At 37.7% G+C, this 17,519-nt stretch overlaps 2 protein-coding genes across 6 annotated transcripts in view; both read left to right on the top strand.

The window, feature by feature from the left end:
• Positions 1 to 1,365: 1,365 nt before the first annotated feature.
• Positions 1,366 to 17,519, top strand: part of LOC148803077 (PPR repeat protein) — a 40,956-nt gene continuing 24,802 nt past the window's right edge. The window contains exons 1-2 of one of the 2 annotated variants that reach the window (XM_088896445.1): positions 1,367 to 5,446; positions 5,536 to 5,626. In XM_088896445.1, the coding sequence (XP_088752571.1) occupies positions 2,118 to 5,327 (3,210 nt within the window). In that variant the 5' untranslated portion in view covers positions 1,367 to 2,117 and the 3' untranslated portion in view covers positions 5,328 to 5,446; positions 5,536 to 5,626. Of the gene's footprint in view, positions 5,447 to 5,535; positions 5,627 to 17,519 lie in introns of those variants that run through there. The other variant, XM_088896444.1, reaches the window with a different exon arrangement.
• Positions 5,570 to 17,519, top strand: part of LOC104589766 (aconitate hydratase) — a 44,392-nt gene continuing 32,442 nt past the window's right edge. For all 4 annotated transcript variants that reach the window (XM_088896447.1, XM_088896449.1, XM_088896448.1 and 1 more), the window contains exons 1-3: positions 5,570 to 5,701; positions 5,780 to 5,836; positions 5,936 to 6,015. In XM_088896447.1, the coding sequence (XP_088752573.1) occupies positions 5,609 to 5,701; positions 5,780 to 5,836; positions 5,936 to 6,015 (230 nt within the window). In that variant the 5' untranslated portion in view covers positions 5,570 to 5,608. The remainder of the gene's footprint in view (positions 5,702 to 5,779; positions 5,837 to 5,935; positions 6,016 to 17,519) is intronic.

Raw genomic sequence — 17,519 nt, 5'->3', positions numbered from 1 at the left:
ACTTTTAAATATTTTACATATTACTTAAATAGTCAAATTACTAAATCTTTTAAGCACAAAAATATTTAAAATATACAACTAAAACTTAAATAGTTAAAATAACGAATTTATGTAATATATTTAACAATTTTCTTAAATGTAGAAAAATATTTTCATATTTTTTTCATAACTATGTATTTTTGTTATAATTTATTGATTAATATTTATTAAACTATTATTTTCAGTATTTATTATATTTTTAATTATTGTATTTATTATATTTTTATTAGTTATTTACTGTATTTTTATTGCAAATTTATTTTCAATAATTATATATTTTTGCTATAGATTTTCGTTAATTATTGGAAATTAAACTATTGTTATTTATTATAGATTAGACTATTAATTTAGCTGAAATTACGAGTTGTTCACGGGTTGGTTTGGTTTAGTTCAATTGTTGGGCTCTTCGGCCAACCAAATTGACATGGTCAACTTGGTAGTTGGTCACTCAAAACTGACTAACCATTAGTGAAAATCGACCAACTTGGGTTGTACTTGTTTGGGTCGATTTCTGATTTGCTCATTTGGTTCAAAAGATCTAAACTAAAAAACTAAACTTAAATTTAAAATATTACAGTGGTATTATTAAAAAATAAATTGATGATATAAATTATTTTAAATTTTGAAATATGTGAATTTTCTCACTTTTTGTATTAAAAAGTTACATTTAAAATATAAAAATATTAATATATATCTATGTTCGAGTCGGATTGATTTACAAGTGTCTAAATCGAAATTGACTCAACTTAATCAGGTTGGGAAATTGCTGAACCAAAATCAGTCGAAAATATAGGCCTAATTGGTCAATTTCACTAGTTTGATGAACAACTCTAATGGGAAGCTTGTGCATCACAAGGGTCCTTGTTGATTGAGATATATGTTGATTTAGATATAAAAAAACAATACAAATTTATTTGGAGCATTAAAAATTGACATTCTCACTAAAATTTAATAGGATAAGTTAAAAATAATATTTAAATTGCACTTAGATGAACACGATTTAATAAAAATGTTGTAGAGTTACTCCCTCAATTTTTTACAAGAAAGACACTTTAAAAGGAAAGACAAATAAGAAATAGAATTAAAATTCTGAATAAATCGATTTAAGGCTGTTTCGAGGAGTTCGGATATGCTGACCACACTCATCCAGCCGTGTGTTGAAAATCTCGGTGACCACAACCCATCCGATGTTCCATATCTGTGTCTGAGTGGACGTGGCCAACAATGTCTTGGATCCGGATTCCGGACTCGTTTTTTTCGATAATAAACTGTAAACGAAAAGGGGCTACACAAGACGGTGGTAGGCCGGGTAGCATGTCCCCACAAATCACCGGACTCGTTTCGACGTGGTTAATGTTGCGGGCGAATGCTTGGGAGTTGGGAGCGTATTTGAAACTTTTCATAGTCTAGTTAGGAAAGTAATACAACCCATGGTTCGGGGGATTTTGGTTGGAATAAAGATTTAAGTTGTTCTTTGAGTTGGTTTCTTCTTCGGTACTTGCTTCTTCTTCGACTAACGATCAGCATTTGCACAGAGAGGGGCTTGACAACGATCATCGAGCCGACGACCAACCTATTGATTCCACCCTCCGGCGAGCAAAAAGCTAAGGAGAGGAGCTTCACTGCAGTGACCTGCGTCCGGCGACCAAAGACCAAAGAGAGGGGCTTGACAGTAGCAGGTCGGCGTCGGCGACCAAAATCCAAAATCAGCGGCTTTATGGTTCGTCCCTTCCTGCGTGGGACTCCTTATCAAGCCCTTATCAAGCCCTTCTTTTATGGAGTGGTTGAAGGGATGGAAGCGTCAGTTCAAACCATGTTATGAGTTCCTTGATGGTGTTATCTACTTATCTTTTTACTCTTGGACGCAAAATCTAAATTTTCTTCAAATTCTATTTTTTCCTGGTTGTATAGTAATAGATTTCTTTGGAGTTTGGACTCTGGAGTGATCGGACTGTAATTGCTTTAGTGCCCAAAGCAATATCCAACAAAGGGCTTCGTTTGCGGCCTTTTCTCGACCCTCTCTCTCTCTCTCTCTCTCTCTCTCTCTCTCTCTCTCCGCACCCACACGCGCATACAAGATGGCACTTTTCAAACAACTCAAGAAACTGACTTTTTTCAGCCCCCATCCTCCCCCAATCTCTTATCTTCTCTTGATTCGTTTCTCCACTTTCTCATCAAATCAGCCATCCTGGCCTTCAAATCCCCAAACCTGCCGGAATCTTACTCCCCATGTTTCATCTCTACCTATCTCTTCTGACAACAATTTACAGCAGAAGATTGCACCTTCAGAGACGGGGTTGTATGCAACCCTGTTCTGCACTATAATAGAAGCTTACCTGGCCTGCACTAGATTCTCAGAGGCAATAGAAGCTTTCTTTTCCATGAGGAATCACGGGCTTACTCCGAATCTATATTCATGGAATCGGCTACTTTACAAATTTAATATTTCCGGGTTAGTTCCTCAGGTATGGACCGTTCACAGTGAGATGCTCTCTTGTCGGATAGTTCCGAATGTCTGTACTTATAATATTTTACTCCACTCTCTATGCAAAGTGGGTAGGTTGAGAATGGCTTTAAGTTTGCTTAGAACTGCCGAATCTGACACTGTTAGTTATAACACTATCATCTGGGGGTTCTGCAAAGAAGGATTCACAGAACAAGCACTTGGGCTTTTGTCAGAAATGATAAAGAAGGATGTTCTTATTGATTCTTTTACTTGCAATATTTTGGTTAAAGGGTTTTGCCAAATTGGGTTGTTTAGAGATGCAGAATCACTAATGGGTAAGTTGGTTAATGAGGGCATTAATCAAGATATTATAGGTTTGAACACATTGATTGATGGGTATTGTAAGGTTGGAGATATGAAAGCTGCTCTCAAGTTGAAGGAGAATATGAGGAGGGAGGGCTTCAGGCCTGACACTGTTACTTACAATACTCTGATTAGTGGATTTTATAGAATTAGGGAAATTGATGAAGCTGACAAACTTTTGGATGAGATGACTTTGGGTCTTAAAACAAATGCGAACAGTTTTGAAATTCATACAAGTCAGTGCCAAGATGAGAATGCAGTGGAAGATAATGTAACAGGATGTTCAGATTTGGAGCCAGACATTATAACACACACTATACTTATCAGTGGCAGTGAGTATTACAAGCAGCAAGTGCTTGAGGATCCACATTCTTTGTGTGAGGAGATGCTTAAGAGCGGTTGCTTACCTGATGTGGTCTTTTGTAGCTCCATTGTTAATGGCTTGTGCAAGAGTGGGAGGCTGACTGAAGGGAGGTTATTTCTCAGGGAGATGGAAAGGAGGGGTGCGGCTCCTAACCATTTCTCATACTCCAGTCTGATTGATTCCTTTGCTAAAACTGGGAATATCATTGATGCCCATATTCTTCAGGGAGAAATGGTGGTTCGAGGAATTGCATTTGATTTGGTGGTGTACAACAACTTGATTCATGGACTTTTCAAAGTTGGAAAAGTTGATGAGGCAGAGGACTTATTCTGTGCACTGCCTATGCTTCAAGTTGTTCCAAACTACATTACATATTCCATATTGATTAATGGGCGTTCCAAGGCAGGAGATATGATGGGTGCTGTATCAGTTGTACAAGTAATGGAAAGGAAACATCTACGTCCAAATGTCATTATTTACTCTTCTTTAATCAATGGGTACACCAAACAGGGGATGCTTGATGCGGCTGTTGATTATATGCAGAGGATGAAGGACCAAAATGTTTCTCCAAATGTTTTCATTTTTGGCACATTGATTGATGGCTACTTAAAGGCTGGTAAGCAAGAAGATGCCATTGCCCTGTATGATGAAATGGGGTGGAGAGGTTTAGAGGTTAACAAATTTATACTTGATGTTTTTGTAAACAACTATAAAAGAGGTGGAAGGATGCAAGAAGCAGAAGTGTTGTTTAAAGAATGGACGCAAAGTGGCTTGTCACCCGACCGTATTAATTACACTTCCCTAATAGATGGCTTCTTTAAAGTGGGAAAAGAATCTGATGCTTTTGAAACAGCTAAAGAAATGGCTCAGAATAAGATAGACTTTGATGTTGTAGTTTACAATGTTTTCATTAATGGCCTCTTAAAACTTGGAAAGTTTGATGAAGCACAATCTATGTATACTGGAATGAGAGAGATGGGCATGTTTCCTGATTGTGCTACATACAATATCATGATCAATGAATACTGCAAAGATGGGAACTTGGAGAATGCTTTGAAACTCTGGAATGAGATGAGAAGTTGTGGGTTATTCCCCAAATCATTAACTTGTAACACATTAGTAGGAGAGTTCTGCAAGGCTGGTAAGATGCATAAAGCAATTGATTTGTTGAATGAAATGGTGGTTGCTGGGTTTCACCCAAATTTAGTTACCCATAAAGTAGTACTTGACGCATGTTCCAAGATGAATGGAGACTCAATTTTTGAAATGCATGAAAAACTCATTGTTATGGGGTTTAAACCTGATCAGATGGTTTATAACACACTCATTGCTATCTTATGCAGGCGAGGGATGACAAGAAAGGCTAATCATGCACTGAAAGATATGATAAGAAGAGGTATTTCAGCAAATACTGTTACTTATAATGCTCTTATAAATGGCTATTGTAAAAGTAGCCATCTGAAGAAGGCAGCTGCTTTGTATTCCCAAATGTTGGCCGAGGGTATCTCTCCGAATGTTATCACTTACAACACACTTTTATCGGGGTTCTCAACTGCTGGTTTGATGCAAGAGGCTGATAAAATTTTTGATGAGATGAAAAAGAGAGGCGTGATTCCTGATGCTACTACTTATGATATTCTGATTACAGGATATGGAAATATGGGAAATAAGAAGAAAAGTATAAAGTTATACTATGACATGATATCAGAAGGCTTCATTCCTAGTACTGGTACTTTTAATGCACTCATTAGTGATTTTGTTAAGGTGGGGAAGATGGTACAAGTTAGAGAACTTATAAAAGAGATGCAGACTAAAGGAGTATCTCCTAATTCTTCAACTTATGACATTCTGATTAGTGGATGTTGCAAATTGTCTCATAATGCTAAGATTAAAAAGAGGCAGAGTGCATTATACCAAGCTGAGGCAAGAAGTCTGTTGGCAGAGATGATGGAAAAAGGATTTACTCCTTGTTCAAGTACTCTTTATTGTATTGCCAATGCTTTTGCGGTTCCAGGAAGAAAGGCAGACATTCAAATGTTATTGGACAAACTGTATGAGAGGAAGAAAGGAAAAACAATAAGTACAGTTTACAATGAAAAAAGGGATTTCAAATAGCTATAAAGCAAGTCAGGGATAATGCATTTCTAGGATTAATGATCTCAAGCACAAAAGAATGCTTATGTTATGACATACCCAGTTATTAAATAAAAGCAGAATCTGTAATGCTTGGCCAGGTAAATGAGTTTGTGGTTCAACACTGCCCTTTTTAGCTATAATGCTAATCATCAGGCACTTTTTTGTTGCTGGCTGATTTTCCTAGCAGAGAAATTTAATTCTGTTTTACGGAGTTACCAGAAGCAAGTTTGCATTGTATTGGGGTGTCAGTTTATGCATACATGCCTCTTGATTATGGTGCAACTATGGGTTTCTTCCCTGTGGATCATGTCACTGTGCAGTACTTGAAACTGAGAGGCAGGTGTAATGATACTGTAAGTGGTTAATTAAAATTATGTTCTTTGTATGTGATGGCACTTTTTATGTGTACTAAACCTTTTATAAACATTCAGGTTTCTATGATAGAGTCCTATCTGAGGGCTTTTAAGATGTTTGTGGATTATAGCCAGGTAAAATTTTGCAGCTTGTTCAATTTCCTATCTACATATTCTTATTAAGCATGCTATTAGGAAATGAGTTCTAATTGTAATCATGTTGGCTGAAACCAGCCCAAGACTGAGAGGGTTTACTCTTCTTATCTGGAATTGAATCTTGAGGATGTGGAACCCTGTGTATCAGGACCGAAGAGGTAAGAATTTCAAGATACTTTTACTGAGATATCCTATTCAATAAAATTTGTTTTTTATTTACCTTCAAAAATGTTCTATGTTAAGAGTATTTCCGTGTTCTCAACTATTTCTTCAGCCTTTTATTTTCTGGTGCAGCCTTTGAGCATTTTATTTGTAGCAGATCTCATTATCAAGTTCCGTTGAATGAAATGAAAGTAGACTGACATGCTTGCTTAGACAACAATGTTTAGTTCAAGGTAAGAAGTTTCAAGTTAAAAAAAATGAATACAAAAATTGACTGTTTTGATTCTGGAATAAGATTTGTCATCATGGTCATGGGATCAGAGGGTGTTGTATTAGGGTGGCAAGTATTGGCTCAGGCCTGGATTCTGGTTGCAATTTCCACACTGGGCCTATTTAAAAGTTGGTAGGATGCAACTTTGGTTTACCAATTAGTCATTTTTTTTGAAGATTAAATGAAAATTTATTGAATAAAAAAAGAATACAATCCAAATGGTGACAAGGTGTCACCATTGCTCACACAACAAACTAACTGTTAATAAGAACAGACAATAATCCAAATTACAACGATTGAATTTCTAGAATATTCCAAAAGTTCCTCCCAATTTCAGATCTGCTGATTTGATGAAATTCTGGTAGCACCCAAACCCTATCCGCTACTAGCTTCCCAACCAGAGCAACTAGTGTTTCAGTGTTCTTTGATCCGTCTTAAAAAAGTCATCTATTTCTTTCATTCCAAAGAATCCAGCACACTGTAAAGTGTGTTGTAGGCAGTTGGATCTGAACCGACCCAGGTGACAGTTTATAGTGTTTAAGACCCACAGGAGGTTTACCAATTAGTCATTTACACTTATGTTAGTAAGTTTTTGATGTATGCCTTCTAGTAATGTCAGTTTGGATACCATTAATGTATATTTGTCCGTGAATGCATTATTTAATCTAATTGATTACCCAAGTGACATTTTAGCTTTGAGTTTTAGCTTTTTGCTGATATGCAATTTCTTTTTTGGCCAACTACTTCTGAAGAAGTCTATTGAGTTCTTTTTTCTTTTTCTTTATCTTTTTGAGAAAAAGTAAAGTATATTGTGTTGATCATATAAGATGGGAAACCCCAAGACATTGTGGCTGTACATGGGGAGAGAAATCCCCAATATATACAAAGTATAAGTATAAATGTATAATTACAGGGTCTCAGTTGATATCTTAGAAGCCATTGCCCAAGAGAAAAATCTTTGCTGTCATGTTGTGTATAACTTCATCTATTTGAGAGGATTTTCCTTAAAAAATTCTAGTGTTCTCTCAGACCAAAGACCAAAAAACAGCCGCAGAAACCTTTTAGCAAAACAACAAAAAGAAATTCAACCCTAGTCCTTAAGTCTTTTCCCAAACAATTTATACATTGTGGCCCAGAAAAGGAGGTGTACATATGCGCCCTGTTTTGTAAGATGGTCTGCCATGTTGTTTGCTGATCAATGAACTCATTATATCTTCAATTGCATGCCCCTTATGAACCATACAATTTTTTTTTTTTTAATTTCATTTCTAAACTCCCACATTTTTTTTTTTTGAATTCATCAGCGAATTTATCAGTCCTAGAGTCTCCTTAATAGCAAGTTTTGCAACCCCCAATTCTTTGGAGTTTTGTACCCCATACACTACAGAGATCAGTTGTGTTCTCATGGAGTCTCCAACCCCAGTCAGTCTTCAGAACAATGCACAAATCTTTCCTTTTTCATTCCTAAGAACCCCTCCTATACCTGAAAGTCCTGGATTACCATCAATATTTAACTTAATAAAACCTGGCTCCAGTTGAGACCGACTCCTCACTGTTTTTTGCTTCCTACATGAAGATCCTGCCACTGCAATCCAGTTTCTCATTAAATCATCAACCGTGAGGTTTACAAAAGCCTCCAACTTTTTACCCAATGTGCTAGTCTCACCATTATACTTTCAATTACAGCTACCTTCTTTTTCCTCTCCTAAAAAATGTGGTTTTTTGTTCTTCCCATACTGTTCAAATCAGAGCTACTCTTTTGTATTAGCTTTTAAAGGAATGCTTTGGTGGCTTAAGATGGAATTTAGTGTGGCATATATGGTGAGTTTGTATGTTTTGAGTGGTGGTTTGTGAAGGTGAAGTTTTGGGTGTTTAGGAGGTCTATCTTGTGAAGGTGGGTGGAAATTTAGGTTGTGGGATTTTGTTGTGCTGTTGTGTCTGGGTATATTTGCTGTGTTCTGTCTTTTTTTACCCAGTGTTTCTTTTGTTGTGCGGGCTTTGTTTCCTTTGAGGAGTGGAGGGTGGAGTAATTGTTTGGATGTAGGGATTTCTTTTTTTTTTTCTCTTGGATGATTGCTAGTCACCTTTCTTGTAATTTTCTTTTTTTTTTCTTTTAATAATTATTACTTTTCCATCAAAATATATATATTTTTATTTTACTATCAGTTGAGCATTTATCTAATAGGAACCATGACAAATCTTCAATTTGATACCATTTATCTTGTCTGGTTATCTCATGATTCCTTTTTTGTTAATGTTTTTTGTTTTTTTTTTTTTTTTTGAATAAACAAGATGAAAAGGAGGGAGGCAGTGAACAAGAATAATTAAAAAAAGAGATTAAGGAAGAGGAGAATGGTAAACAAGAAGGTGATGGGCTTGTAGTCTCTAGGTTTATCTTTATTGCTAAAGATAAAATACCATATTATAACAACTGGGAAAAGGTGACTCTGTATTTGCTACAAGCAAGTGATGTACAAAGAACAATGGGGGTTCAAAATCCAATTACAAGTAGGGATGTCTGTGGGTTGGGTTAAGTGGTAGATCCACACTGAACTGACCTGTTTGGAATGAGGTGGGTTCATGCTAAATCCAACCTGTTGGCATTGCAGCACTGAAATCTAATGACCATCTATACTACTATTAAAAGTGTGAATAAGAGTTGAATTTTTGTTTGACTAAAATACCTCACTCTTTGAATTTGGTTGCTCTCTAATTGTAAGGACAAAAATGTAATTTGAACAACCACTTTTCTCCTCATTCAAATCCCTCTCATTAAGTCTTATATTTAAGGTATTAACTACCATTAACATTTATTGAATTCTATTCTTGATTAGAATACCCATATTTTTTGAATTTTATCCCTCTATAATTGTGAGGGCACAAATTGTAATTTGAACTACTACTACATTTCTTCTCATTCAATTCCCTCTCATTAAGTCTTAGGTATTAACTCTCATTCTTTTATTGAATCCTATATTAATTAACCATATTAAAGGAAAACAAGTGTGATAAAGAATAATTGTTTTCATTGAGGATAAAAATAAAATACGAATTTAAAACCAACACAAAACAGAGTTGTTTTCCTATTTGGTGGTGAGTCAACAATTCAACCGTTTTTGGGCCAAAAAATGTGTAATTAAAAAAGATGAAAACATACAAAAGTATACAAAATATAACAAAAATTGTAGAAAACATTTGGGCACTTTCTAATATTCTATATTCATCATGGTTCCAACTACCAGGGTCTTGTGTGGGGTGGCCTGGAGAGCGATCTAACCCTTTTCTGCATAAAGTAGTTATTCTGTAAGTTCTGATTTGATGTGTCATGGATCCCTTGTTCTGATTGGTTATGCTAGTCTACCTTCTAGTTGGATCTAGGACAAATATACAGAATACAAGAATGAAGAAGAGAAATAAAACAAATTGTGTTGTTAGGCTGATAACAATGTCTATTTTATAGCTTATTAGAAAAAGCAAATAACAAGTTCTGGAGATGGAGAGATTTGTGGCCGCTGGAAGATGGAGGAAAACTTTGAAGATAGAAGCAAAGGATCTGATCTTTGAGGAAATTAGGATCAAAGGTTTGCTGAGTCTGAAGATCAGGGAGGCCTAGAAAGCAATGGTTCTGCTGGAAGGCTTTGAAATGATTGAATGGTTGCAGGACTTTGTTACGGGAACAAGGTCTAAAGGAAAGAGAGAAAACTATAAGGAATTTAACTTGGAAGCAAGGAAGAGGTATGTGCTAGAGTGCAAAAAGAATGCCAAAGGTTCCTACATAACATTATGGGAACACTTCGATAAAAAAAAAGAAAAAGCTAGTTTGCTTCCTTGAAGGAAAAAAGGGTCAAAGTTGGAAGGAAGTTGTAGGGGTGCTGAGAGATTGTATGCTTTGGTTGAAATCTAAAAAAGCAAAGTTAATGATAAGGGCTAGAGAGCTGGGGAGAAAATCTGGAGTAGAGGATATCTCTGAGCAGAGTTTGGTAATTGTTGGAAAGGGAAGAAGAAACTGTAAGTTAGTATCCTCAGCTGGAAAGGAGGAGTGGGGAAGGAAGTATGTGGTTGAAACGTCAATCCCACCAAAAGACTGGAGAAGAATAGCACAAGTGATTCTGAGAGAGTTAAGTTTGATGAACTCGATTGTTATCACACCCTCCGACATATGCAAGGCATTGCTCGATTTCGGTGATGCTGAAGTAGAAATCATGGCAAAAATTTTCAGTCAGAGGTAGGTGCATTCATTGTTTCAAAATGGTGTCCACTTTCAAATACAAAAAATATTGATATCGAGGATAATGTAACTGTCCGGTTGCTTGGTCTTCCATTCAACCTTTGGAAGCTAGAAACGGTGCAGTCCATAGCTTCCATATGTGAGGCCAGATTAGATGGAGTTTTTGACTATGATCTTCACTCAACTGTGATGAAGTTTATTGGAGTAAAACCTTGTCACATTCCGAGAGGGATAGATTTACTGGTTGATGGACTCTTATACCCTGTTTGGCTGAAAATCTCCATTGAAGCTCAGTTGTGGAAGGAAGGTCGCAGGGTAGAAGACGAGGAAACAGAGTAGGTCTCCTTGAGAGGACTTGAAGACAGAGACTTTAGCATGAAATTGTCCTAGTCAAAAGTGGCAACGAAAAAGAAAAGAAGCAAGAGGATGATTTTAGCACCTGGGGAAACAATGTTGGGCAGAGAAGACAGATGTGAGGAAATTCCTATGCCCAGGTGGTGATAGGATAAGTTAATATAAGGCATGTGTAGGAAGTTCAAAAGGTTACATGAATGGAGCAAGGACTGAGAGAAAACAAGGGTTTGGACCGGACACTGGTTTTGAGTCGGGTGGATCTTCTGAACCGCGGTCAATCACACGACTCTTTAAGTAGTCATGTGGCGGGGGAGGAACTTTAAAAGCTGCCCAATTGAAACAAGTGGGCCGTTCAATAGAACTAGTGGACCTCATACTTCAAAAGAGGTTGGCCCATGTTTTAACAAGACATGCACCACTTTAAAAGGGCTTGTGACCGAGCCAGCTGGGGTGACGATGGACACTAAGTTTGGTCAATCATTGTCCCCATCGAACATCCCTTGACTCTTTGCTACAGGAAACAACAGATCGACGACGTCTTAATCTTGGTTTTGGGTCCCAAGAAAAGGAAAACAAGTCGTTTCCTAGAACGATGCAATTCAAAATACCAGAAGTCTCCATCATATGCACAATCGATGTTTTCTGAGTTTTCAAAAGTGGCGGTTTGTAGTAAAACTGAATCCCTTGAAGAGGAGTTCTCATTGGAGGAAGAGAATTGGTCAGACTCCGACATTGAGGATACAGTCGGTCTTTTTTTTTGATAGATAACAGAAACTTTTATTGATAGATGTTAAGAGAAAAAGATACAAGAGGGGTAAAAACTCTTAACGCTCCCAATAGGTACATTTCAGTTTACAATATTGCCCAGAAAAAGTTGACTCTTCCCACCCCTTGTTTGGCCAATGAATCTGCCAAGGAGTTGGCACTCCTCTTAGTCCATCGAAACTTGATTTCCATGTTTTGAGTGAACTGTCTTAACTTTCTTTTTCTCATTCAGAAATTTCCACAAACTAAAATCGTCCTTCTGCAGCCAATTTATAGCCAGCTTAGAATCACCTTCCACCATCAGTTTTCTGATATTTAACTCTTGGGCTCTTTTTACCCCTTCAACAACAGCCAATATTTCAGCTCTAAGAGAATCCCCCCATCCAATAGAATCGGAATACATGGCAATAATTCGGCCTTCTTCATCCCTGAAAACTCCCCCTATACCTGATGGGCCTGGGTTTCCCTCGCTGCTACCATCGAAGTTCAGCTTAGTGAACCCCAAAGCTGGAGGAGACCACATTGGGTTAGATGAAATCTTCATTGGAGCTAACCAAACCATTTCTTTCCACTTCCTGATGATGTCTCCTTCTGAATAATTTTTGAAGAGCTTCATCCAAAACTGGGAAGGGGAGTCCAAAAACAGGTGGGGAATGAGCCAATTCTTTGAAAAAGGAAGAGCATGAGAAGACACCCAAAGGAGAAGGGACCCAAATCCTACTATCCCTCCTAGAGGGGTCAATACCCACCTCATCTAGGATTTTGAGCAGGTCAGAAATAAGGTTCAGTTCAGAGTCTCTAAGGGCCCTTCTAAAACCCAAGTTCCAACCAATAGTTGAATTAGAGGTGGTCAGAAAAGTGGAGACTGGCTGATTTTTAATTTGTGAAAGGGAATAGCTCTTCAACGGTGTGTTTCCCACCCAAACATGATCCAATAGAGATTCATTCTTTTTCTGAAAATTACCTAAAGCAAGCCATGGTTTTCAAGGTGCCAAAGAAGGCGAGGCTAGGTGACAGGAGGCGCTTGTCGCCTAGCCGCCTAGGTGGGCACTTAGGTGTCGCTTAGACAATGGATATTTTTTTAAGTAAAAATCAAATATCCTAGGGTAGTTCCCTAGGTTCCATAACCAACTTTCTTTAATAACTATCCATAATTTTCATAAGAAAATTATAAACTTCATGTTTAAGTCTAGAAAATCAAGATTTTATGAGAAGAAAAAGAACAAAGGAAAGAAAATAAAAAAAATATAGGGGCTAAATCCCTACTTTTATTATAGGAAAAGAAGAAAAGAAAAGGTGGAAGAAGAAGAAGATCTATAAGAAAATGTGTTGATTAGACAAAATTTTAAGTTCTTCCCTTGCTTATTGGTTCAGGTTCTGAAATCTTTGAGGATTCAATCAAGGATCAAAACTTTGATACGATATGCCCTGTATTGGGTGTATTGTATTGTATCTTTGGTGCCTCAATACACATGTTTACAGATGTTTTCGGGAACCCATTTTTTAATATATATATATATATATATAATAAATGAAATTGAAAACCAAAGAAATAAAAAAATAGGGGGAGTATTGTTATAAGTATTGATACACCTCTACTGATGCACAAAGGTGTAGCGATACTTTGAACCATGTGTTCAATACAGCAGCTAGCAATGTTTGTGTTGATTAAACACTAACAAATAAGAAAATAATAAAAAGAAATTAATACATAAACACATAAAATGAGTATTCTAGTTTAATAATGCCTATTTTATAATTATAACGTCAAAAAATAAAAAAATATAAAAGTATTTTATAACATAGTGGACAAAACTACTTAGACTGGGTGAGGCGAGCATCCAAGGGCGCTTTGTTGCCTAGGCATCGCCTTGACAACTATGAAGCAAGCCCACCATCACTTTTGGTTTTGGTAACTATATCCCACCTAACTCAATGGTCTCTTTTCTCCCCTCCTAGAGGATACAGTTGGTCTTGGAAGCGTGGATCAACAGATTTTGAAGGGCCTTTCCCGATGGTGAAAGTTTCAACACCGAACAATTGTTAATAGAAGATAAAAGCTCGAGCTCGATACAAGGTATCCAGATAAAGCCCTCTCAGCACTTGGCTTCACCCAAGGAAGCGATAAATTTGGAAGGCTTTACTAAGGAGAGTCAGGGTACACCTAAACTAAAAAATAATCCCGATCCAGTAGAACAGCCCAAGCTGGTTACTGGTGTAGTGGAACAGAACTCGTTTTTGCTGTTGAATGCAGATTCATCAATTGGGAACAAATTAGAAAGGTCACTTTGGCTGCTAAGGCTAACATAACTTTGGTTGAACCAAACTTAATCCCACAATTGCACTTTAGGGAAGGATCCGTCCTTGAACTGCTTCCCCATTTTGGGACATAGCTTCTTTGTTTGCTTCCTTCACAAGTCCAGGCACGTCTCTCAATTTGTTTTTGGGTACTAATGTGGGTTTTGTCCCTAGAACAGGTACCTCTACACCCCAGCCATACGGAATGGCTAGGGCATGGGAGCTTTTGGGTGTCGAATTTGAGGGCAAAGAGAAAGAAGAACTGAGGAGAAAAAAGAAACAGGAGTTAGAGAAGATTCGGGATTAGATATGTTTTTATTTTGAGGAATACATAGAAAGAGAGGACTAGTTGGAAGGAAATACAAAATACTTTAAAGCTCAAGAGGAAGCTTTTTATAGTGTGATTAAGGATTGTGTAACTATGGCAGGAAAACCTGAATTGGAAAAATTACAGGAGGAATTGGGGACAAATTTGTGCACTCCTTGAGGAACATAAACTTATAGAAGAATCTTCGGAGGAAAATCTCAGAAAAATGGATCCCCTAAAAGCATCAAAGGTGTTAGCAGGCAAATCAGGACTAGCAAACAGCCACTGAAAAAAGAAAAAAACCAGAGGTAGAGAGACTAATTTCCGACATAGAAGGAGATATAGAATTTAGTGGAAGAGGGGAGAGAAGGCAGGTTTCTAAGTAGGGGCCATGTAAACTGAGGAGGATGTCAAAATCTTTGCTTTCCCATGAAAATTATCAACTTGAATATGAGGGGCTTAAGCAATGAAGGAAGAGAAGAGCAATAAAGGATCTCCTTAGAAGGGAAAGACTAGATATCGTAATGTTAGAGGAGACCAAGTTAGCTGAACTTGATAGAAGATGGGCTAGAAGTGTTTAGAAATCTATAGGAATTAGTTGGGTTTCAACACCTTCTTGGGGGGCCTCAGGGGGTATTGTCAGTTTTTGGAGAGTGGATGTTGTGGAGGTAGTGGAGGAAGTAATAGGAAGTTTCTCAGTATCCCTCAACTTTAGAAGTGTGAATGATGGTTTTAGTTGGGTACTAACCAATGCGCATGGACCATGCAACTATAGAGAAAGGAATGAATTCTGGGAAGAATTATCAGGGATTTAGGGTTTGTGGGATGGTCCTTTGTGTTTGGGGGGGGGGGTTAATGTAATTTGCTTTACTAATGAATCAAACAACCCCCATTAGGCCATAACAACTGGCATTAGGAAGTTCAATGATTTCATTAACTGTTGTGAGTTAAAGGAACTTCCTCTGTTACAAGCTCACTTTACTTGGTCTAATTACTAGGAAATCCCAACCTGTTCAAAGCTAGACAAATTTCTCTTTAATGAAAGTTGGGAAGGTCATTGGAGGGATTTGGTAGCTAGAGCTCTACCCAGAGTTACTTCTAATCATTGTCCCATTGAGTTAGGACAAGAACCTTTTAGGCATGGTCCTCGACCCTTCATGTTTGAAAACATGTGGCTGACACACCTGACTTTGTTAAGAAGATTGAGGAATGGTGGAGGGAAGATATAAGTGGGGTGAGGTGGAAAGGGGTGAGATTCTACAAAAAACTGAGAAGCTTGAGATCAAAATCGAAGGATTGGAATAAAGACCATTTTGGGAGATTAGAGGAACTGAAATCAACTTTGCTAATGCAAATAGAGGAGTTAGATGTGAAGGGTCCCAAAGAACCATGAATATGCAGGAGTGAGAATTGAGATGGAAGCTGAAGAGGGATCTAGAAGAGGTATTACTATGGAAAGAATTTCGTGGAGTAAAAAATCTAGATGTAAATGGATTAAGGAAGGTGATGGAAACACTAAATTCTTCCATGAGATGGCTAATGGGAGGAGGAAAAATATGGTGACTAAGCTTGAAGTGGATGGAGTGACTTATGAGTTTCAAGAGGAGATAAACAATTGTTTTGTTGCTCACTTCAAATCTATTCTAAGGGGGCCTCTAGGTAATAGGGTGGAGTTGGAAGGTGTTACTTGGCCAAGACTTTCTGAGGAAAATAAAGGATGGTTGGAAAAGCACTTTGAGGAGGATGAAATTAGATTTGCTCTCTTTTCTATGGATAGATCTAAAGCCCTAGGGCCGGATGGCTTTACTATGGCTTTCTTTCAAGATTGTTGGAATATTATTAAAGAAGACTTGTTTGAAGCCTTTAAAGAGTTTGAAGAAAGTTCAATAATAAGTTGAGGAGTTAATACTACTTTTCTAGCCTTGATTCCAAAGAAGAAAAAGGTCATTCATCTAGAAGACTTTATACCTATCAGTTTGGTGACTAGCATTTACAAGATTTTGGCGAAGGTCTTGTTGTTGAGGATCAAAAAGGTGCTCCCCTCAAGCATCAGTCAAGCCTAAGGAGCTTTTGTCCAGGGGAGACACATAATTGATCAAATTTTAATAGCAAATGAATGTGTAGAGGAGATGTCAAGTTCGGGTAATCAAGGCTTTGTTTGTAAATTGGATCTTGAAAAGGCCTATGATCTAGTGTTTTCTTTTTTCGGAAAAAGGTAAAGTAATATTTATTGAGAAAGAGATACACACAGGAGGCTGAGATCAATCCCAGAATAGGCTGACTGATCTAAACAACAAATACATGAACCATCAAGAAACAGAAATAATACATCTGACACATTACTGTTTCTAAAATCTGCAGCAACAGACAACCAAGAAATCAGCTTGGCCACTAACTTCTAAGTTAGGTCCTCCAGACTTAGAAACTTGTTATTGAAAACCCTTCTATTCCTCTCGGTCCAGATGCACCAGATTACCGCAATTGGAAGCAACCTCCAAAGTGTCTTCTTTTTCTTGCTCAAACCCCTAATCTGTCAGCAGCGTAACAACTCTTTAACCTGCCTTGGCATCACCCAGCAAACCTTCATGATGTTGAGGAAATGGTTCCACAACTGAGCAGAAAACGGGCAGTGGATACACAAATGATCAGTGGATTCAGCACTGCTACCACATAAACTACAAGACAAGTTTGAAACCTGGATTCCCCTTCTCACAAGTTTCTCCTTAGAAATGCATTTATTTAGAGCCACAGTCCAAACTAGGAAGCGGGCTTTTGTCGGGCTGATAGGATTCCACACGTGCCGAGCTGGGAAATCAGGTCCACCCCTCCTACCAAGCATAGTAGTCAATGATTTTACAGAAGACAGACCATCAGAATTCCACCTCCAAAGCCACTTATCCTCCAAATTATAATCCAAAACTTGATTTTGAAGATAAGTCAAGAGATTCACTGCCTCTTCCACCTCCCAATCAAAAAGATTTCTTCGAAAAGAGGGAGTCCAAAGAACTGAACCACCCAAAATACTATAGCACTCAACAACTAAGGCCTCTTGATCTGAAGCACACTGAAAGAGGAGTGGGAAGGACTCAACAAGAGGAACATCTGAGCACCAAGGGTCCTTCCAGAATTTGGTCTTGTTACCATTACCCACCCTAATTGAGACCACCTTGGCCAGATCCGAATAGGTCTTCATTATCCCTTTCCATAGAGAGTTACCCCAATTAGGAGGAGGATCCCTAGTTCTCCAATTTCCCCAACTCACACCATATTACTGGCA

This window comes from Nelumbo nucifera, chromosome 1 (genome assembly GCF_055504915.1).
Source record: "Nelumbo nucifera cultivar China Antique chromosome 1, China Antique-T2T, whole genome shotgun sequence".
Lineage (NCBI taxonomy): Eukaryota > Viridiplantae > Streptophyta > Magnoliopsida > Proteales > Nelumbonaceae > Nelumbo > Nelumbo nucifera.
This window is presented reverse-complemented; position numbering and strand designations above follow the sequence as displayed.